The following is a 23808-nucleotide window of genomic DNA, read 5'->3' as shown; positions in this document are numbered from 1 at the left end:
GTGCAATATTCTAGGCTCAAAGTGTCCCACTCTAATCAGCTAATTAAGCCATAACACCTGCAAAGGGTTCCTGAGCCTTTAAATGGTCTCTCAGTCTGGTTCAGTAGGAATCACAATCATGGGAAAGACTGCTGACCTGACAGTTGTGCAGAAAACCATCATTGACACCCTCCATAAAAGGAGGGAAAGCCTCAAAAGATCATTGTTCCTTGTTTTATTGATTGCATGTAATATTCTAATTGTGGATTTGGGGTTTTCATGAGCTGTAAACCATAATCATCACAATTATGACAAATCACGGCTTGAACTATCTTGCTTTGCATGTAATGAGTCTCTCATATATTAGTTTCACCTTTTAAGTTGCATTAGTGAAATAAATTAACTTTTGCACGATATTCTAATTATTCAAGTTTCACCTGTAGATGACCAATGCTATGACCTGAATGTCTTGTTTATACATGTAAAACCTTATGTATATACTGTACAGTCCTGACACTGAGTGACTTGTACAGTGGCCTTACGATAATATACAACATTAAACTAATAAGAAAAGGGGCATACACATCACACTGTTAAGATGCTTTGAAAATAAAAGAACATAAGCCTCCCGTTGCCATTTCCAGTCCATTAAGCTTTTCTAAATGCATAAGTAATATGTGCCAAATGGACTACAGAATGCAAATAGAAATTTACTCTGGTAAGCGAAGGAGATACCAACAGAGAAAGTAATGATGTAAATTTAGGAGTAAACACTGTTCCTAACAGCTGAATACAATTTATGTAGACACATTGCTAACTGGAAATTATGGTTTACAGTAGGCTCTACAGGACACAACACACTACAATTCTGGTATCCAAGTAACAAGCCATATTGTGCAGTTGACCAATATTCAAGGAACCTTGAGACATTCCCTTTTAGCCCTTGTTTCATATTTTTAGTAAGTAAATTAAAACTACACAAAAATGTTTTAGTTTTTAGGGGACAACCATTTTAGTCCTATACAGAAAAGTAAGACGCCATTACAATCTACTGTAAAAAGGTCTGACTTTCTGTCGCACCCTTTCACTGCCCCTGAATAGTGACTGCATCCTACCAGATACAATCACTGGTAGGGTATTCAGGAAGTAGTAGGTTCTGAGGCTGCTGAATACATTAGCTGGAAGTGTAGAGTCCTCCATCCATGCTGTTTAGCAGGGATGGGGAAATCAACTGATCTTCTCTCAATCAGCCAGCAGTCATGTATGATTACCTTAACCCTAGAAATTATATCAGTGATAATACTATCATGCTGAAAATGACGTGTCAGAACGTATCTCAATTGCAACGCACCTGTGTGAAAGCTTTACATTCTTTTAGAATGTGTAAATTCATATCCTGGATTCAATTATGTCATATATAGACAGGTATTATTGCTATAACCTTTTTGGAAAATACCATTTTCAATTTTGTTAACAAAAGAGATGTCCAACAACCAGTCAGTTTGCGCTATGTTTCATACTTACTGGCCCTCAAACCATCACTTCAAAGTTAAATCAATGTATAGTACCCTAAAAACATCTATAAGTCAGTCCTTTTCCCTGACCTTCAAGGCAAGACATCTTTGGTAATACTGGGCCAAACAGAACTGTGGTGTATCACTGGACAAATAGCTGTCATTCAATTGTCCAGTTCAATACAAGGTACAGTTAAAATGTTCTCGGCAGTGGTCATAGGTACATGAGGACAGTAGCATCAGGACATAAGATCAAATTCCTGATAGAAGGAAAGTATTGTTAATTTTAGCTTGATTTCCAGTGGCAAAATGTTGTGACAATAGAGCTGTCATCAATGCTGACTCAACAAACATTTGATAGAACTGGGTAGAACTATTCCAAATTTTCTGTCATGTGTCTTCCCATTTCCCATAGGTTGACTATTCCATAAATAGTTCATACATTCCTCTCAACTCTTCAAACAATTTTGTGATAGGACATGCAGGCATTAGGCCAATAGTTTGCTTTTTGAAATCTAGTGACATAAAGATATTAGGATGATAATCATAACAAACATTATTCTGATGCCCATGTGTTGTCATTTATGTGTTTTCAATTGTATAAGCCACTAATATGCTTAAGTTTGACAAAATGAGATGCAAGATGTGAAAGGTCAATTCCTAAATTTTATAACAACCTATAAAGTTTCATTGTTTACCATTAAGCTAATCTACTACTTGCAGTACTGTTTTCAGAAGTAAAAATCAATGGAACATGTCCAAATCAATTTGGCACAGCATTAAATATTATGTTCTGTTCACCTCTTTAGCAAGTTGAGAGATTTTTATTTAGATCTATGAACAATTTATTTGAAAAATTAAGTTAGCTGTGAATGTATGGCATATAAATCAATCCTTGTTTACTAATCAGGCTTACCTCATGTTCCTGATCTATTTGGTAGTCTTTCGGCATGCTTGAGAGCATGGGCCAAGTGAGGTTTGAAGCGGTAGTTGGCAAAGAGCTGAATGTTCCATTTTTAAGATTTTCTGTAGATTGAGACTTTGGTCCATGCCAGTCCATAATGCTTTCTAAGAACATAAACATGTCAGTTATTCATGTATATTTAATGCATATTCTAATCACATCATAATATATGTCCACAGTGTGTATATAACACTTAGGGTATCATTACACATTATTATAAGAACTACTTCACAACTAAGGGCTCATTACACCAGTATGTGTTTTTTGAAGGCTTGTGCTAAATGTATTGACGTGAGTTTAGAACTGTGAAGTGTGGTGTGAAGTTCTACTTATCACAGGGTAGCTACCATAACCATCCAAAGGCTAAGTACACAAAACAAGGACAAAACAGTGGATGGAAAACAGTGTGTTTTGGCTGCATAAAGTATATCTATTATGTTTAAAGTTTTTGTTTTTAAAAGCTACGTATCTTAGTGCAGATTATTGAAACAAATGACATTTAATTTTAAACGTAAACTGTAGCCATCATGTGTTTATTGTTGTCTGTGTCCCTGTTGGGGAAAACGCTCCTTACTACCTGTCATGGTGACCGCACCGCAAGTGAGGGAAACATGTTATAATATCTTTAATTGTTCCTCTCCCTGGCCATTAAAAAGGTAGGAAAAGGAAGGAAAGAAAAAAGAAAGGAAAGATTTCCCCCGCAATGTAACCTGAGAAAGACTAAGATTTTCACAGTAAACTAACAATATGTCTGTGGCCACCTATGCATTACATTTACAGTCACCACAGGAAGTAGAATTCTAAAGATGTGTGAAGAGCATAATACCATCTGCTGGTAAACAGTTTGGGCTGTGCAGCATGGGGTGGAGAGTTAGGAATTACAACACATGGAGAAATTAAATAAAAAATGTAAAACAATTACTTTTACACACAAATACACGTGCTTAAATAGTTGCATTGATTCTAATATTAAAATCAGATCAGTCTATAAGATCCCTCGTAAGGGTCACTCTACTTAAAAGTTATATTTGAGTTTGAGTTGTAGCCTGCAATGACTTCTTAAATGTCTTGAATATTCCAACAGAAGGATCTACTTGCCATAATTCCTGATATCTGTCCCTGTTCACATGGGAGTGTTCCTGGCAGCCTATGTGTGTTTCATCACCTCCTGTAGCATTCTCCATAATATAAAATAATTATTAAAAAATAACAGGGAGAGTGGAATTCTTTATAATGGCCACAGTAGGTGGTAGGGATCCAGAAATACCTCATAATGGCCACAGCAGATGTGAGAAGCTGGGGACTCAATGCAGATATTTTACCAATATGATTCCAAAGAAATACCCGGCAGATGGTTTAGTTCCTAAAGTTCTAATTTTGGGTGGACAAACCTCTAATTAATTTGTTTTTATGTAAAGCCAACATCTGCTAGCTGAAAGTCACACTGTGGCTTTTGAATTTTGGTCTTATAATGGATAACTAGGGGGAATAATACTTATAACAGGATTGTGTTCCCCCATCCTGCCAACATATTTGCTGCCACGCTGACAAGACTGTTTACATGGCAGGGAAAGGTCCAGTAGGTCACTTCTACCATCATTTTGACGCAATATGCTTCATGAAAAATCTGCTAGAAGGCACAGGTAAGCATCCAATGACAGCAGGTTGGCGAAGCCAACCCACTGAGCTCCAATGAAATATGAGATAGTGTCAATCCCTCCCACAGTACCCAAAGTACAAGGTATCTTGGGAGGGAAAAGGGAGTGGCTACTAACAGTCAATACAGGTCAACAGTATCTACTTTCCAAGAATAAAGCAGACCACCCAGGTGGGCAAAGCCTGCAAACAGTGTAGGATAAAAGTAGTAGACAAATTGGCCATATTTATATGTTTTGTTTAACCCCTTCGTGACTGACGACGTATAAATTTGTCACTAAATTTTGGGGTTTAATAAGGAGTTGCGCTAATATTGCGCAACATAAAAATTTTCAACTACCACCATTTTATTCTATAGGGTCTTGGCATTCAGAAAATATATAATGTTGGGGGGTTTTACGTCATTTTCAGGCCTAAAATGTGGAATATAACATGGGTGCAAAAAATGAAAAAAAGGGCCTCAGTCATGAAGGGGTTAAACACAGGTGTGCACCTCACATTTTAGTCGGGGGCTTTATTTCTTTTTAACCCCTGATGCCACTGTAGTGGTGAAACATGTAGGGTTTTTTTCCCCTTAGGTTTTTGTCACACTTTTAAGGATTAGTGCTTAGCTAACATTAATTGATATTCATTGGTATAGAGAGGGTCAGTGAAAAAGGACACCTATAGGGTCCGCCCACAACTTTCCATCCCTCCCTTTAATTGAGATATCTGGACAGAGAGTAAATAACAAATGTCAGCAATGGGAAAAGTTGGACTAAGGAAGTAAAAGCACGAGCTAACCTCTTATCCCTCACTATAGTCTGTATAAAAAATAAAGACAAAAAGCTATAACAGGAGCAAAAGTATGAGGTTGTTGGTATAGTAATTTTAGTTTTTATAGGCTTAAATAAAGGTTACATTTCTCTGTTGGGGTCTAATGTGTAAGCTGCACATCTTTTCTCTTTTAGCAATTAATTAATTTTACTTAAACTTTTCAAGACAAATGAATGATATTCTTATAAGGAATAAACATATGTACTCCCTAATAACATATATAAAAAAAGTATTAAACAGTGATGGCCTAATTCTGTAAACCCCACCTGTCATCACAGTTTTGTTGTTCTGCCCAGCTTGATATACACTCTGCTGTAGTAAGTGAAGACACTCGCCAAGGCAGCCAAGGGTGGCAGCTGAGGTAGCTTTCAGGAGGAGTAAGTCCTGATCCAAGGCAGATAGCGGGCCAGTGCCTGAAAGGGATTCAATGGCATTTACCAGATTTTTCTGTTGTCCCTCCACCTCAGCCATGACCTGAAAGGGGAAAAAGGAAAACAAGTAAGCAAGGTTATTTTTAATGTCCGATATTTTTAAATATCCATAATCCCGAGCAATAACGAAGGAATCATGTAATACTCTTTAAACCTCATGCACATGCATATGAATTTTTGCAGGATCCTGCTGTCCAAAAGCTGGCAGCAAGCATAGTCCATCTGAACTCATACTGACATACACGTGCTTCTGTCCGTATCAGCTGAATTGCGTAGTGGCAGCTTGTACAGACTTACACTTTGTTATTAACACATCTTCCCCCAGATCTTCCCTCTTCTCTCTCTATGACTAAGCTCATCATTGGGTGAAACATGTCAGCGTGAGTAGGATCCATAGCGGAATGATGTGTACCTGTTTGCTACAATAACATTTTTCAGCGAAGCTTGCAATATGGGACCAGACTTTTTTGGGAGTAACATCTTCCCCTAGCCCTGAGATACTCAAATACATAATTCATTAGGAAATGGCATAGGTACAGAATGACCTTGGTCTTAATTCTGTACTGGATCACTAAAGACCTAGGTCATTCTGCATCTGTGCTGTCTCTGCTGCGCAGATGCAGAATGACCTTGACCTTTAGGCTGGGTTCACACCTAGACGTATCGAATATGCGTGTTTGTCGCGCGTTTCACCGTGATTCGCTGTAAAAAAATGCGCGACAAACGCGCGTTTCCGGGGGCTAACTGGCTGTATCCCAATGGATACACGCGGCAAATACGCCCCAAAGAAGCTCCTGTACTTCTTTGGGTGTAGGGCGTTTTGCAGCGCGTTCCTACGCGCTGTAAAACGCACAGGTGGGAACCATGCCCATAGGCAATCATTGGTTTTCACATGTTGAGCGTTTTACAGAACGCGTTGTAAAACGCCCAGGTGTGAACCAGGCCTTAGTCATTCTTACCTGTGGCACTTTCTACATATTGTTTATGTTTACATCTCCCACTAGCCCTGAATATACAGAGGCATTGGGAGCAGTACATATGGACAGAAATGTTTACATGCATACTGCAAAAATTACAGTCAAAATCGGTCTGTCGGCACAGATTTTTCTTCATTTGGCTTCCAAAGCTAAACGCCACAGAGCAAAACACACTTGTGTGAAGGGGCCCAAAGCATAAAATACTTTAGTGTTCAGATCCATATAAAACTGTAAGCGGTATGGATCTGAACGCAGCATGTTAAATGCACTTGTGCCACGATCTGCCACCTACTTCCCATATAATCTCATTGCTCTCAAAGTGGCTTTGTCATACTGAAGAAATAAGGAAAACAGGTATACATTTTTTATGTGCAGGTAGAAACCCTTTACAGCCCATGCCCCCAACTTGCTCCAAAACAAGGCAGAAAATTATGTAGGTGGTCCAGAGTGCAAAGAAACAAATACAAAATGATCCTCCCACAAAACTATTGCAATCACATAATGCAGAACCTCATTTCTTAAAGCCATAGATGTGAATGAAAGGGTAAACATATGGGGAATCCATAATGTTGAGCAGAATGTAACCCGAAGTTGTTTTGTTTTTGGAGCGAAGAAAATGCCATTGTTCTTCCTTTATTTCAGTTTAACTGATATATTTTTTATTCTATATTGTTAATTTAACTAGCATAACCTTCTATTCAGTTATTAAAGCTGAACTTCAGGTAGATACAAAAACTGCAATGCAATACAAGTGTATATTATTTCAAAAGTAATTATATGTACCTAAAAGTATATACATCTGTCTTGTTATCAGCCTGCAGTCAATTTGGAAAATTATTTAAAAAGTTTAGAGAGTTCCTTATCCTTTTTCCTTATTTAGCCTGTTTCTTTTTTTTGTTCTTTTTTCTTTCTTTCCTCTTCTTTCACTTTCCACCTGGCGAGGGACGCAAACTTATTCGCCAGGGTGAAAGGACATGTGCTGTCACAATGTTCCAGTGCCGAATCCCTAATTGGAAGAGGCACCAAATAGCATAATACATCCTAGATGTAAAGTTGATCTTTATTAGTATACAATGTTATGCTATTTTCATAGTTAAAAAGTCTGCCTTTAAAAACACAGGTAAGCTGTAACCAAGTCATTGAGGTTTATTGGCTGGAGTGCTGTGTTGTACATGCTTTTTGATGTAACAAATTATGTTTGTATATGAAAAATGAATTCAATAAAAAACATTGAAAGTAAAAAGTTTAGAGAGTGGAGATTCAAAATGTCACTTTATATTCTTGACTCAAGTGCTGATATCCCTGTTTCAGGATATGTAAAGTTTTAGATAAATAGGTAGGAAATTAAATTTCAGCACTTAAGATCAAACACGTCATGTCATAAAAACATAGCAGTTGATAGGCAAAGCTGATCATAAAAAACATATATGGACAGGCCTTCACTACAGTTAATAAAATAATTTGTTTTCCACAAAAAATATATATGCACAATCACCTGACCACACTAGCTAACATGCCTTAAAATGTATTTAAATTATTTTAAGTTGTGTGCAGAACACTGTAAATCCCAATGGATCGGTATTACACTGGTGGACAATGCTGCCTGGTTTCGCCCTGATGCCTGGCTTAAGGCTATGACTATTTGCTGGCTACAGGGATCACATTCTTTCTTCTTTCAGGGGACAGAGTCCCTCTTATTTATTTAATACTTTACATATTACATTGAAAGAGAGAGGGGCAGAGGGTAAAGCCAAACAGGCTCTGTTACATGCACATGTGCTGACAAGGAATTTGCTTGCAGATGGTAGAGAAGAATGAGCAGAGTTGATGACTTATGACTGTGCTGCTAATACATCATTGTTCAATTAGCAGACTGCATGAAGGGCGATGAAGTATTAAAGTATAGTAAAGTTGAGCTCAAGTCATAAGCATACCCTCCATCCTTTTGTTCCTTCTTCAGGTGTCCACACTGCTGCCTGGGTGAAGTGTACACTTCCAGTGGTGAAGTCCCCTCAGGTTCCAGGTATGACGATTTCAGGAAAAGGCGACCAGTCACCATTGGCACAGACTGCAGCAGGAACACTGGTTGGCATACTCAGAAGCATCGCCACTGAGGGACAATGCGGATGTAGGTAAGTAAAAAAGATGCCGGAGGTATTTACAGTTTTTAAAAAAAGTAAATGGATAAGAGGGGGTTTGAGAGGAGTGAGATTGGGGGTTGAGAAGGGTGGGAGGGAAGGATAGAAGGGGATTTTGCTTTGCCTTGCGATGGGCTTTAATTCTAACAGAGAAAGTGGTGTCACCTGTCTCTGTCAAAGATACATGAATCACAAAAATGGCCAGGGACAGGATTACTAATCCCTTGGCAGATGCATATTTAGCTATCTGCCTGAGGTTCAGCTTTAATACAGCCCTGCAATTAAAAATACACCTCAAAAACTTCTCGATTTAAATGATTCGCATATATAATTTATTAAAGACAAAAGCATGTAACACATTAACAATTCCCTAGGGTTTCCGTATGTGAAACATTTGGAAATATTTTAGAAATTATTCACATTTTTAGCACCAGGGTGCGTGCAAGTTCACTTCAAATAGACAAAAAGGTTAAATAACAATGTAAACAGCAATATTAGATTTAATATAACATATCTGAAACTTTTTTTTAGAGCCAGCTACAAATGGGTTAGTGGAATACAAACAATAAAAGAAAAGTACTGTTACAAAGTCTGTGAGACTGTGTTTAAGCATAGATGGTGGCACTGATGTTTCTCAATGAGATGAAAGCTGCCATTAGTGAATTCATAGAGCAATCTTTCCTCTGTCCTGCACCCATCCACTTTGATCTTATGCCCATGCAAGCAATGCGATGCGGCAGCAGGCATACAGCAGAAGCAAAAGCTGGAAATGACTATGATGAAAGGATGGTTGTGATCTCCGACCTCATTATCACAAAAGCACATTAAGGAAACAGTTTCATCCTATGAGATCCTGCAGAGTGGAACTTAATAATGAGGACACAGTGTTTTCCTGGACAAAGCTGCTCTCATTGTGGACACCAGGCCCGTGACGCTAATGAACACTTCCCGCTACTTTGCACCTCTTTGTGACAAAATAACATTTCATTTGAAGGGCTGTAAGACAAGGATGTGCAGCAACTAAAGCTTAGGTTACCAGCTACATGCTGGGCAAGGCCAGTGTAGCGTTGCTTGATTCCTACATGACAGCTGTGTCACACCTCATACTGAGTTCTGGAGTGATTCTGAGGGACAGGTTAGAACTATAAACAGAAAAAAAAAAACACAAGACGTCCTACACTTAAAAAGTGGATTCAGCGAGCTTTACAGCGTAAACAGCAGGATGTAAAGGCATTAAACTATTATGGAGATATGGACAGGTCACTGATTTTCCAAGCCCTAAGCAAAATGGATGAACTAGTAAGGATCAAGCATCTTAGTAAAAGGATGAGAGAAAAAGAACGAAAGGCATACATTTTTTATGAAATTTTGTAATGGAATATAAGGGGTCTTTCAATATACATGTCATGCTACAAGCTAAATGTAAACAATGGTATCAGTCACTACTGTATCCTGTAATGGTGTGAAGGTCAGCAGGAGGAACTAGTGAGAGCTACACCAGAAGATTGTCACTCTGGGAAGTGTTGGTTTCCCAGGGCACTTTTGGGGGGAAGTGCTTCTCCTGAACTAAGCCGTGAGAAAACAAATTATATATTTTATTCTTTTATAGCTATATCTTGGCTGTGAATGTTCACTATAATGACAAGGTTGCTATAAGGGGAAGCTTTATTCTTTAATAGCTATACATGTAATGTTTTTTTTTAATATACATAGTTCGTACCTCTAGTGTATACTGTATGCAGTGGTTGAACCTCACTGCTTCTTTTTCTCAGTGCAAATCTAACAGTCAGACCTAACTGATTGAAAACAATTCTCTATGAGGGTAATTTATCAAAACTTGAGCAGACAAAATCTGGAGCAGCTGTGCATGGCAACCAATCAGCTTCTCTCTCTCATTTTCAAATCTTAACAGAACAAACTGAAGAGAGATGCTGATTAGTTGGGCAATGGGCAACTGCTCCAGATTTTGTCAGCTACAGTTTTGGTAAATTCCCCTCCTTGTGTCTGAGATTTTATTATCGGCCATGTTGCCTTTGTAGCCATATTACACTGCACATGATGTCAGGAAGTGGCTTGGCCTGGGTAGATCCATCAGTAAAGCTGGATAGTTCCAAACCTGCTCTTCTCTTTTCAAACTGGCTATGCGTATTGTGACCACCACCCTTGCTGGTGAGCAGCTACAAGGGATCCTGACAGATGTAGCTTCAGCAACCAGCACTGCATCGCGAAATAGTGATGTACTACTTGGCACTGGATCCGTTGAACCTGTTATAGTTTTCAAGGTCCAAGTGTTTCAAATGCCAAGAAAGGACAGCTGTATAAAGAAAAGAGTAAGACTGCTGTCTATTTTAATGCTAATTTTATTACTATTTTGTTTAATCTGCTGTGTATTTTTTTATGTATACTGGAGTACCACTGAAAAAGACAGAAAAAAAAGATCAGAAGCTGTATGGACTTGATCATGTTGGTAAACGGAATGGGCTCCACATAGATTCAAAAGGTGATCCATGTAATGTGAAACGAGTAAAAGTGAAAACCATTAAATTGTCTGCTGAAATAATGCAGCTCAGAAGAAAGCACAAATACTTAAATTTTCTGTCAAGAATGAAGAGAACCTGTACCCCTGTATGTTATGGTCTCTGAGGAAGTGCATCATTCTGTCCAATGCTTGCAACACATGGGGTGGGAGGGAATCTCCATTCAAATCTGTTCAGCATGGGGTAGAATCATTTAATTTTTTTATTAAGAAAAATCACAGCTTATTACAACGACTGTTGAACATAGATTTGCACCCAGGACCTACAGATATAAACTTGAACTATATAGACTGCACATTCCCACACAGCTTCTGGGTAAATAACTATATTGCGAGAATTCGTTTTTTCTTCCTTTCCAAAAGTTACATTTATTTTTACATAGGTTTCACACCTATATACCAATAGGCATGTATTTGTGTGTGTGCTTTTTTTTACAATACCTTGGAAAGTGATACAAATTAAATTTAGCCTAACAGCTTTTATAGCTCGTGCTTAGCTATTTCCATTACAACAAATGTATAACCATGTAATGGTATGTTATTACAAGTTTGATTCAACGGCACCTTAAATATACATCAAGGCTCTTCTATGTCTAGCAAAAAGGACACATGTAATTTATAGAACAGTACCTGATAATTTAAGAGAAACAGTTAATCGCATACTGGTTAGTTAAACTGCTAACGTAATAAGAAAAATATATATATATTTATATAACTAAATGCTATATATTCATAACAATGCTTTGAAATTGAGGACTTAAAGTAGTTTAAAACCATTGTGCTTTGAATGTTTGATATCTACTATATTTCTTTAGAATCCAGGAACAGGCATGAGACTTAGATCGAGTCATTTGTTCTCCATAAAACATCACATCATGAGCTATGAGATGCATAGTTTGAGCATAGATTAGAGTATCACTCTCCCTTTTCAATACTACATAGACCCCCAATCAAATTTATGCTGAGCTGACGCACCTCATTCTAGAGAAGATGTGCGGGCACTTTCCATTAACAAGATTTATAGCACCCATAAGGTAAGTAGGTGATTTGCAATCATATACAGACAGAAAGGTAAAGGGCATCTGCACTGCCATTTGAGATTATAGAGTGTCAACTGACTGTTAATGACAGCACACCAGAGGCACAGGTGCAAACTGCCCATAGTAAATATTAACTAAAATTTGGCCTCTCTTTGATGCTTGTAATAAATCTAGCTTTAAAAAAAAAAAAACAGTTACCTTAAATATGTAAAATGCAGCTGTCTTAAAGTGACATTAAACCCTCAGATTTTTTAACATAAAACAATACTGTAATGTGTGCCTTACTGTAATCCATGGTTGTTTCCCTTCTCTTTGCTGCTCTTTAAAAGGAAGAGCAGCAAAGAGAAGGGAAACAACCATGGATTACAGTAAGGCACACATTACAGTATTGTTTTATGTTAAAAAATCTGAGGGTTTAATGTCACTTTTTAATTTCTGTATTTGCATAACAGAGCACACGTGGTTTGAGGGCTCTTGGGATGCTCTTGAACACCATTAAAGGCAAAGACCACCTTTTAAAAAATAATAATAAATGCACACGTTTACATAAAAGAAAAAAATATGTATTTATTTATTTGCATTGGAGCCATTGGGGTTGCAAATATGGGTATAAGATGAAACATGGTCAGAACAGTAAGCTCAGCCTTTAAAGGTATGTGCAGGCACCTTTGAATTGCATTAAAGTGTATCTAAACCCAAGAAGAAAGGTGCAATATATTGCAGCTCAACAGTCCTTAGATGTGGTGGTTGGATTGGTCTTCTTTTAAGGTTATTTTTCAGTTTATTTTCACCTGGTAATCCTGCAAATAATATGCGTTCTCTCCTAGGGTGACTATACTGTATCTATGAAGGACCAACATAGTCACCCTTGGACAAATCTACAGAACACCTCCCTCTCCTTAGCTTCATAAGTCTCATAGCTTCAGCTTCTGTTGTTTATAAAAAAGAGAACTGGACAAGGCTGAAAAGACTGTTTCAGATAAATATGCAGGACACAAAAACAGGACTGGATTTCTGGCAGGATTAACAGGTATTTTCTGCACCTATCTAACAGATATAACAGAATGCTTTCAATTGTTATAAACCTTCAACAGACCAAAAGGGAGCAAAGAAGAGACGTTCATTGTAATGGTTTACATACACCTTAAAGGACTGTACCTTTGGTACACGTTGCCCTTTAAGGTAAGCCCCTACCCCAGGGAAAGCTAAAATTTGCCCTTTCAGCTGTGGTGAAACTACAAATCCTATTAGGCATTGCAAGACTCTGAAAGCCGCAGGCATTACTTCCAAAGTCAGACACATGATGGGATTTGTAGCTTCACCACAGCCAGAGGGCCGAAGTTTAGCTACCCCTGCCCTATCCCCTGAGTTCAGCCCACCAGCCTGATACTAACCTCTGCCCCCAATTTCTGCCACCTTCACTTTGCAGTCCTACACATGCGCATATTGGCCCCCTTTCATTCCAATGGTAAGAGTCATACTCTGCAGGACCACTGGTGCTATAAGTATAGCTTCTGGGTTAAGAATTCTGGGTTCAGAATTCATGATGGGATTATCCCGTCATGGGTCATGAAGGGGTTACTTTACAATCTATGACGGGATAATCCTGTCATGAATTCTAAAGGGGTTAAACAGACGCCCGGCGGCTTTGAGCTGTTGTAGAGCCGGCAGCCGGCTTTACAGTAGTAGCGATTCTGGCGGCTCAGCTGCCGCCAGATTGCTTCTATGATCCGGGAAAACGGGCCACCCCCACCCGACACGTTTCCCGGGCTTCGCTGCCCCGTCTACGTGCCCGGGACCAGCATCTCAGGTGTCGGTGGGAAGCTTGTGAGGAGAGCAGTGAACGCCCATTCACCGATCTCCACCCCGTTCTATGGGACCAGGAGTGACACGTATTGCATCACTTCCGGTCCCATAGCTGTCATTGCTGGGCTCCTGGAGCCCAGCAATAAGATATTGAAGTGTGATCTGCACTTCCACAGCTCATTTAAAGTAGAAAGGTGATACTGGGGGTCTTTTGGACACCCAGTATCACCTTAAAGAGTACCTGTCACCACCAATATGCTATCATATGGGGGGCTTGTAATCCCCTCTATGTGATAGCAATTAAAGTAAAGTTAAAAAAAGTTTAAAAAACAATATTAAATAAATTACGTAACGTAAACAAGCATACGTACGAAAACGACTATTGCTCTACACATGTTGGGTATCGCCGCACACAAAGAAAGACAATATTTACATGTATCTCTAAACTGATGAGCTGTAGGGGCTTTTAAAGCATCTTCTACCGACTTTTTGGGGTACTGAAATCTGTTGCAGTTTCACGGATGCACACAAATTTTAACCTGGGCATGTTGGTTATCTATTTACTCCTTGTAAATGTGTCGTGCAACATTAAAATTTGCACCTGCCACCATCTTATTCTATAGGATCTTGGCCTTCAGAAAATATATAGGGGTCTATTCACGAAGCAGCCGAAGGATCTAGCCGTAGCTTCGGCTCGCTTCGGCCGCAGAACCGAAGGGCTGCTGTACGGGCTATTCACAATAGCCCATACAGCTCCCGAACTTAGCCGAGCGGCTCAGTCCAGCCGAAGGCATATGCCTCGGTTTGCAATAGCCAATAGTAAACTAGCATTGCACCTATTGCAATGCTAGTTTACTATTGGCTATTGCAAATTAAATTAGCCAATAGGAATCTAGCAATGCATTCCTATGGGCAAATTTTTTTTTTTCTATTCTGACACGGCTCCGTGTCAGAATAAAGAAAAAAAAAAGATAAATCAGTGTTTCTCTCCTTGGCGGCCTGGAGCGTGAGACTCCCAGAGCGCCCGAAATAGTTTTTTTTCTTTTTTTTTTACGGCAGCAGAACCGCCAGCCAATAGAAAACTATTGGGCGGAGCCAGCTGTCATTGCTAGCTCCGCACAATCGTTTTCTATTTATTTTTTTTAACTTTTTTAACTTCTTCACTTCAGGTCGGTCTTTCACTCGGCTGCCTATGGCAGCTTAGTGAATAGACCCCATAATGTTTGGGGGTTTTAAGTAATTTTCAGACCTAAAATGTGGAATATAACAATATGTTATATGTAAACAAAAAATGAAAAAAAGGCCTTTCTCCCTAAGGGGTTAAAGGACTAAGTAGGGCTGTGGCGTCTATGCACAGGATGTAAAGGATGCTTTCTGATGAAAAGACAATGTCTTATATGACAACCAAAGGTACAATTGTTCTTTAACTATCTGTTGACACTTCAAAACGAGTCAACAAAAAGAGACTCAATTTACTCACATTGCTGAAGTGTTCTAGAATTCTTAACATCAATACTTCTAATTTAAAAGCTAAGTGTAGTTATGTGAAAAAATGAAGTACCCCCCCTTCCCTATTCTAACCACCAAATCCATCATATGAAATGGAGGCAAATAACACTTCCCCTCTGCTCAGGACTGGATAATGTGTACATCCTTGCAATGCTCCAGTGTTCTCTGCACAAGTCTAAGCTTGGAACTTCACTGATAATAAATGCATAAATAACGTTTAAGCTTCTACATTACACACTTAGAGTTTAGCAAAGGTTTACTATAAAACAAATAAAATGGAAATATGTAACATAAACATGTGTAAGCAACACATCAATCACACTTCTCTTACATTATGCCTGCTAGAATGACTTTATCTAGATTCAAATTTATCTATTTTCAAAATGTGAAAGCATGTCCTGTTTATATGGAAATAACTGGTCTTCTGTGTCTCAGCTTACAGCTCTTTCATAAATAAAACGGTTAGCCCTATTTTTCTAACTGACAAGAGGGATATTTTCTGTATTTTTAAAAGCATTAGGATGCCATCTGACAACAATAAAGTAAATTATTTATAGCTCAGACTTGTAAGAAATCACCAGCTTCTGCTTACCAGCCACCTTCTTCCACCATAGGATTGGCTCAATGGTCAGTACTCACTTTTCAGGCTGTTATACTCCATCTGATGGCTTAAAGAAGTAGTGTCACCTTGTATTATTTTTCACTGCTCAGTCACCTAAATCCCACAGTGTATTTTGCTTTTTATTCCATGTGTCTGTGTGATGTAGAAACTGAGATACAGACTTTGACAGTTGACTTCTCTTCATTCCCAACCACGCTCTGCAAAGGCCTCTTGATTGACAGCTCTAATCTTACTGTCTCTGCACTTTCCAGACACAAAAAAAGGTTCCCCCTTCAGTTCTAGTGTCTGTGCTGATTCCTGTGAGAGTGTGCCCCTCTGTCCACATTCCTGGCACCTCGCTTGTGTCTGGAAAGTGCAGGGACAGTGAGAAAAGAGCTGTCAAACAAGAGATTTTTTCCTTTGCACAGCGTGGTCAGGAATGAAAAAGAGTGAGCTGTTAAAGTCTGTGGGGTTGATTTACTAACCTTATAAACACACCACGAACGTGTATACACCTCTGCAGTGTGTTCCCTCCCAGCATGATCTATGGGTGGAATCTAAACACCTTTGTAATGTGTACACACCCAGCAGGTGTGTTGTGCAAAGCCCTGAAGGAATTCCAAGGTGATGTTGGGTAAATTAGCTCTATGTTGTGTTGCTTGCGTTGATGAATGCAAGGAATGTAAATGCATGAGCTAACCATTTTTGTCTAAACTGTGAAGCAGCATTACATATGCATCATGTGCATGATTTTTCCATATATGGCATTAGTGGAAATATGCTTTTAGAGACTTTTTGGTTGATAAATACGTTTTGCTGTGCGAAAATCACACACACCTGGTGTGTGTGTTTAGGTTAGTAAATCACCCCCTGTATCTCAGTTTCTATATCACACAGACGCATTGGAATAAAAAGCACACTGTGGGAGTTAGGTGACTGAGCCGTGAAAAATAATACAAAGGTGAGATTGTAACAAGATATGTTCATCTACAGTATCTATCTATCTATCTATCTATCTATCTATCTCTACACTAAAATTGGATTCAGGTGTTCCGTGAAATTTCGTTGCTACTAAACATTCCGTGGTCAACTGTTAGTGGTATTAGAACAAAGTGGAAGCAACTGGGAACAGCAACTCAGCCACAAAGTGGTAGACCACATAAAATGACAGAGCGGGTTCAGCACATACTGAAGCGCATAGTGCGCAGAGGTCGCCAACTGCGTGCCGAGTCAATACTACAGACCACCAAACTTCAGATTGGCACAACGACAGTGCATAGAGAGCTTCATGGAATGGGTTTCAATGGCCGAGCAGCTGCATCCAAGCCTTACATTATGAAGTGCAACGCAAAGTGTCAGATGCAGTGGGGTAAAGACTCTAGAGAAGTGGAGATGTGTTCTTTGTAGTGACGAATCACGCTTCTCTGTCTGGCAATCCGATGGACATGTCTAGGTTTGGAGGTTGCCAGGAGAACGGTACTTGCCTGACTGCATTGTGCTAAGTGTAAAGTTTGGTGGAGGGGGGAATTATGGTGTGGGGTTGTTTTTCAGGGGTTGGGCTTGGCCCCTTAGTTCCAGTGAAGGGACCTCTTAAGGCATCAGCATACCAAGACATTTTGGACAATTTCATGCTCCCAACATTGTGGGAACAGTGTGGGGATGGTCCCTTCCTGTTCCAACATGACTGCGCACTAGTGTACAAAGCAAGGTCCATAAAGACAAGATGAACGTGTTTGGGGTGGAGGAACTTGACTGGTCTGCACAGAGTTCTGACCTAAACCCGATAGAACACTTTTGGGATGAATTAAGAGTGGAAACTGCGAGACGGCCCTTCTCATCCAACATCAGCACCTGACCTCACAAATGCGCTTTTGGAAGAATGGTCAAACATTCCCATAGACACACTCCTAAACCTTGTAGACAGCCTTCTCAGAAGAGTTGAAGCTGTTATAGCTGCAAAGGGTGGGCCAACTCAATACTGAACCCTACAGACTAAGACTGGGATGCCATTAAAGTTCATGTGCGTGTAAAGGCAGGCGTGCCAATACTTTTGGCAATATAGTGTATCTAGCTATGTTTTACTGAAACAGTGCCTGAGCATTAAGGTTTCCCCTGCTTCTTTGTGGCATTTCAGTTCTATGAGCTGTGATCCATACTGTTTCTTTGGTCTTGACCCCGGCCTGATTTCTGCATAGGGTTGTTTGTTTATCTGCTGCTTACTCAAACCTTCACCTGCATTACAACTGCTGAGCACATTCTGTCGTTAGCATAGTTTTTAAAGGAGATTACACTCTTGTTGTTAGCAAGGCTAACTTGATGGCTTGTGCTTGAAGCATCACGTGCAAGCACCAATGCCTCCTTCCACTCGTGGAAGACCTAACACTTCTTGGCCTCCATGGGGTTGATTTGCTAAAGCCAAATAGGCTATTCACTATGCAAGTGAAATTAGCATTTTCAAGGGAATTTCCCTTTAGCTTAGTGAATGTAGTGAAAATCCACTTTCCAAAAAATACCCAATCACATGCAAGGAAAATAAACAAAAAAAAAATGTATTTATGCTTGCACATGATTGGATGATGGAAGCCAGAAAAGCTTTACCACATTCACTAAGCTAAAGGGAAAATTCCATTGCCACATTGACCTGAAAGCATGTTTAATGACATGTACATCACTCTGGCATTCCCGATACTCACAGGTAAAATAAAGCTTTACTACATATACTGATCAGAGTCAGAAAGTCTAAAGTAGAACTGTAATAGTAGAAAAACAATATTGCTAGCATGAATATTTTTTATTACAGAAGAGATTATGTATGTCTCCTCTGCCACAAATGTGTCTTCCCTACCTGCTAGCAAGTTTCTAAAGATTGTAAACTAAGTCATACATACGCAGCTCAGTGTACAATTTTAGCATTTCTTGGTGCTGTGATGAAGTAAATCCTGTGCACATGCGTGGTAGTTAAGTAATCTTGGGCCAGCCAATCAAGATGGCCAAAGATGTCCAACCTGGAAGAAGACTAGGCCAGGATGTCACTGGCAGCGAGGGAGCTTGGGGATATAACAGGGCTAGGGTGAAGGTACAATAAATGGAATTTAGTTCAGTGCTGGAGTGGGGGTAAGTGAAGCAAACTAGCGGACTTAAAATGAAAAGGTCAAAATTTCCTTTTAATTTTATAGGATATACAGTATATTAGTAAAGGAAAACCAAAAACAATCTTGTGTGTGTTTTTGTTTTTATCCATGGGGGCATGTTAGACCCACTTAGAGTTCTATGTAAAATAATATTATTTGAAACCCGGGGTGTGAAACTTCCAGTTCCTCTATATACTCTCCGCAACACATGTCTACTAATGTTATCCTCTAAGTAAAATAATATTATAATTTACTGTCCCAAAGTTTCACTGGCCTAGTAACTCTAGTCCTATAGCTCTGTAGAGTAAAAGAGAAAATATACTTCAGTCGACTATATACACACACAAACACACCCATCAGCCATAACATTATGATCACTCACCTGATATTGAGTAAATTCCATTGTGTGGCCAAAACAGCCCTGACCCTTCAAGACACGGACTCCACTAGACCTCTGAAGGTATGCTGTGGTATCTGGCACCAAGCTGTCAGTAGCAGGTCCTTCAAGTTCTGTACGATGAGAGGTGGGACCTCCACGGATCAGACTTGTTTTTCCAGCGCATCCCACAGATACTCAATTGGATTGAGATCTGGAGAATTGTGAGGCCAAGTCAACACCTCAACCTCAATGCTGTGTCCTTCAAACCATTCATGAACAATTTTTGCAGTGTGGCAGGGTGTTTTATTCTGCTGAAAGAGACCACTGCCATTAGGGAATACTGTTTCCATGAAGGGGTGTACTTGGTCAGCAACAATGTTTAGGTAGGTGGTACGTGTCAGAGTAACATCCACATGAAGGGCAGGACCTAAGGCTTCCCAGCAGACCATTGTCCAAAGCATCACACTGCCTTCCGCAGCTTCCATTATTCCCATAGTGCATCCTGTTGCCATCTCTTCCCCAGGTAAGCAACACACACGCTCCTGGCCATCCTCACAATGTGAAAGAAAATGTGATTCAAACCAGGCCTCCATTGCTCCCGAAATCAAGTTCTGATGCTCACGTAGCCTTTGTATGTGCTTTTGGCAGTGGACATAGGTCAGCATGGACACCCTGAACTGTCTGCTACCACGCCTCATACACAGCAAGCTGCAGTGCACTGTGTGTTCAGACACCTTTCTATTAGAACCAGCATGAACCTTTTCAGCAATTTGAGCTACAGTAGCTCTACTTTTGGATTGGACTACATCTTTTCTCCCCACCAATGAGCCTTGGCTGCCCATGACCCTGCCGCCAGATAACAGGTTTTCCTTCCTTAAACCACTTTTGGTAGGTCCCGACCACTGCAGACTGGGAATATCCCACAAGAGCTAAAGTTTTGGAGTTGATCTGACCTAGTTGTCTAGCCAGCACAATTTGACCCTTGTCAAAGTCGCTCAAATCCTTATGCTTGCCTTTTTTTCTGCTTCCAACACATCATCTTCAGGGACAAAATGTCCACTAGCTGCCTCATAGATCCCACCCACTTCCAGGTAACATTGTAACGGGATAATGTTATTCACTTCACCTCTCAGTGGTCATAATGTTATGGCTAATTGGTGTGTATATGCTGTTTTCTTAATCAGTTCCCACCTGAAATGTGTAAATTGTCCCATGATATAGGATGCTGTCTGAGGCAGTTCTAATACTAATGATCAGGTACTACTTCGATTGTTTTTCAGTCATGGGATCACTATGACAGCACTAGAGAGGCATATTGACAGCACAAAAAATGAGAAAAAAAGGGAATTTATTTAAACAGTTATTAAATAATAACCTTATGTTTTCTTTTATATTTTCTCCAAAAACAACATCACAATATTTAGGTAGGCAAATCAGTTATACGGTTATTATCAAATTAAATAATGCATACTGACAAAGCTAAATATGGCCTGTGCATCTAGGTTTCAATGACTTCTGGTTATGAAAGGGTTAAAACTAAACTCCAAGCAGATTTAAAAAAACACACATTTTAATGCAGTAATACATTTTTTTTAAATCATGAAATGTATCTTAAATGTAACTAATGCGAGCACCTGAGTTAAAGCTCCTACTGTAGTAAGTGACATATCTAACCTAATCAGGTTCTGTAAACAGCCGAAAGGTCTTATTATTTTACAGCAGCCCTGAATTCATTTGTCTTCCAGTGTAAAAGGGATACAGCTAAAGGAAGGAGCTAAGAGGACATTTAATGCTCGTGTAGCGCTCACCCCCGAAGGAGCCGCTGAATATTGAAATAGGTTCTCCTACCTGTTGGTTCCAGCTGCCATTCCCCTTTAATCAGCAACAGCACACCGACACTCACGGACAGAACGGCTCGAGTCTTAGGGTCTTTTTAGGGTATTTATTTGCAACATCAATAGGAGAGAGAGGGTTTAGGGTCTGTAGGATGCCATTTGGAAATACTTCTGAGGACAGCTTTCTCCCCTAGCAACCGCTAAGGCCGAAATCACTGCGATCTGGTCCCAGAGACCAATAGTAGTAGTAATACTGTGAACAGATACCTGGAATAGGGTGAGGGCTCTCCCTTGTGGGGCCCAGACGGACGCTCGCACCAGCTCCTCTGCGGTACCCCTCAACAAACGGACTCCTCCTCTGACCCAGCTTCCATCAGGTATTTTCCTCTTTAGGATCTGGAACTTCTGTGCCCTCAGCATCTGCAACTGCCAAGGAGCACTCCAGTTAAATGAGAGTATCTTCTTAGAACAAGGCACCCAACACCTGCCACATGTATGGGCCCAGTGAAGTATCAGTGTATCCTTAGGCCTCCAGGCCCCTCAGCACCTGCCATGTGCTGAGGCCCAGGCTGCTTGCTCTGCATCACACACAGTCCTCCTAGGGCAAGGCCCCTAGGGGAAGAGAGCTCTCCACAATGTCCCCAGACCTTTTATCACCTGCCCTCAACCATGCCTCTGAGTCATCCTACTCAGGGATTGGCCAGGGCCAGGTGCACAGTCACAACCTGAGGGTGGATCCTCCCTCACTGCATACCAAGGCTCCCTTTTCCTCAGCAACAGGAGGAGCAATCAATCCAGCAGACCCAGGGACACCTATAGAATGCAGAGCTCTGTATAATCAGCATCTAGACCGGTCACAGTCCAGGCATCTCCAAACTGAACAGCGACACCCTAGAGGGCGCTACACTATTAAATCTATATGCCAAATATACCAGTAAATGCAGATTTATACGGAAACAGACATATAGGTTTAGTAAAGGAACCTTTGGCTTAGGTATGTGTTCATTTTTATATATTTTCATTATTTAGAAAATAGTGTCTCTTAAATAATGTATAAAGCATTAACTTGCATCTCATAACTTGCTAGTTCACTTGTGTGGATAGGGCTTTAGAGGATTTTAATAGATTTGGGAATTACTGGGGTATACCAATGTAGTATATAAATGTGACGTGATTTTTTCTTCTGCATAAAACCTTGCATAACACCTAAAAAATAAAAGAAGGTGCATATGTTTGGTAAGTGTCTTGCTTGGTCGCCTTATTTTTTGTGCAGCTGAAAAACATTTCCACACGTTATAAAATCCACATTATCAGCCAGCATGTGTTTATTTAGAATTCCATAAACTTCCTCACTGAAACACTTGGGTGACATTTAGCGGTCTACTTCGCAAAAAACTCTTGCAGCTCCCTTCAAATTCTGAGGGAAATTATTTATCAGACCTGTCACGGCATAGACAACACTAGACCTCTGAAAGTATGCTGTCGTATCTGGCACCAAGCCATCAGTAGCAGATCCTTTAAAGTGGACCTTTACCCCCTTTTACTAAATATCACATCAGCATGCACCTCTGCATTCATTAGTTAAACATTAGTTTTCATTTACTTCCAAATAGAGTTCATCCACTTCCTAATCCACTTCTGGCACAAATGATGTAAGTGCCAAAGTGTTGCATCCATGAAGGTTACATCAGCAGAGCATTGCTGGGAAATCTCATCTGTAATCTCAAGAGGACTCAGAGAAAGGTATTTTCCTGCGCTGATATATTGTGCATGGTCACATGTCCTAGTCACGTCTAGTTACATGTGCCAGAGTTCAAGGAAGTAATAGGAGAGCTAGTAATCTGCCCTTAGTTAACATGGCCACTGCCAGAAGACTGGGAAAGAAAAGAGAAACGAGGTTTGCAAAGAATACAAAGCTTGCAATTATCTAGAAGTATCTGTTTCTAGATTGTTATTGCTAAACATTTCTAAAGGTGTAATATAAAGAATGAACTGCGCCAATATTTGTCTTAGCTCGGCACATTTAGTTATTCATTTCTAAAGGTGTGTTTGTTGTTATTTTAAAGATATGGTTAAAAGTCTACTTTAAGTCCCGTAAGTTGCAAGATGGGGGCTCCTTCGCTCCCCACATGCATTAGTGAGCCTTGGCCGCCCATGACACTGTCGCCAGTCCACTGGTTTTCCTTCCTTGGACTACTTTTGGCAAGTCCTGACTACTGCAGACCAGTAACAACCCAGAACAGCAGTTTTGGAGTTGCTCCATCCCTGTTGTCTAGCCAGCACAATTTGGCCCTTGTCATGGTCACTCAAATCCTTACGCTTGCCCATTTTTTCTGCTTACAACTCATCAACTTCAGGGATACAATGTTCACTTGCTGCTTAATATATCCCACCCACTACCAGGTGCCATTGTAACAAGATAATCAATGTTATTCACTTGAACGTCAGTGGTCATAATGGTATAGCTGATCAGTGTGTACAGTTCTTTATAACCGC

At 40.0% G+C, this 23808-nt stretch overlaps 1 protein-coding gene across 2 annotated transcripts in view; it reads right to left on the bottom strand.

Moving 5' to 3' along the window:
• OSBPL10 (oxysterol binding protein like 10) overlaps window positions 1-23808 on the bottom strand; it is a 277812-nt gene that overhangs the window by 113220 nt on the left and 140784 nt on the right. For both annotated transcript variants that reach the window (XM_018563756.1, XM_018563757.1), the window contains 2 exons: window positions 5196-5403; window positions 2410-2561 (listed from right to left, as the gene is read on the bottom strand). In XM_018563756.1, the coding sequence (XP_018419258.1) occupies window positions 2410-2561; window positions 5196-5403 (360 nt within the window). The remainder of the gene's footprint in view (window positions 1-2409; window positions 2562-5195; window positions 5404-23808) is intronic.

Source organism: Nanorana parkeri, unplaced genomic scaffold (assembly GCF_000935625.1).
Source record: "Nanorana parkeri isolate BGI_ZX_2015 unplaced genomic scaffold, ASM93562v1 scaffold692, whole genome shotgun sequence".
Taxonomy (NCBI): Eukaryota; Metazoa; Chordata; class Amphibia; order Anura; family Dicroglossidae; genus Nanorana; species Nanorana parkeri.
Note: the sequence above shows the minus strand (reverse complement) of the source record. Positions and strands in the feature narration are given on the sequence as shown.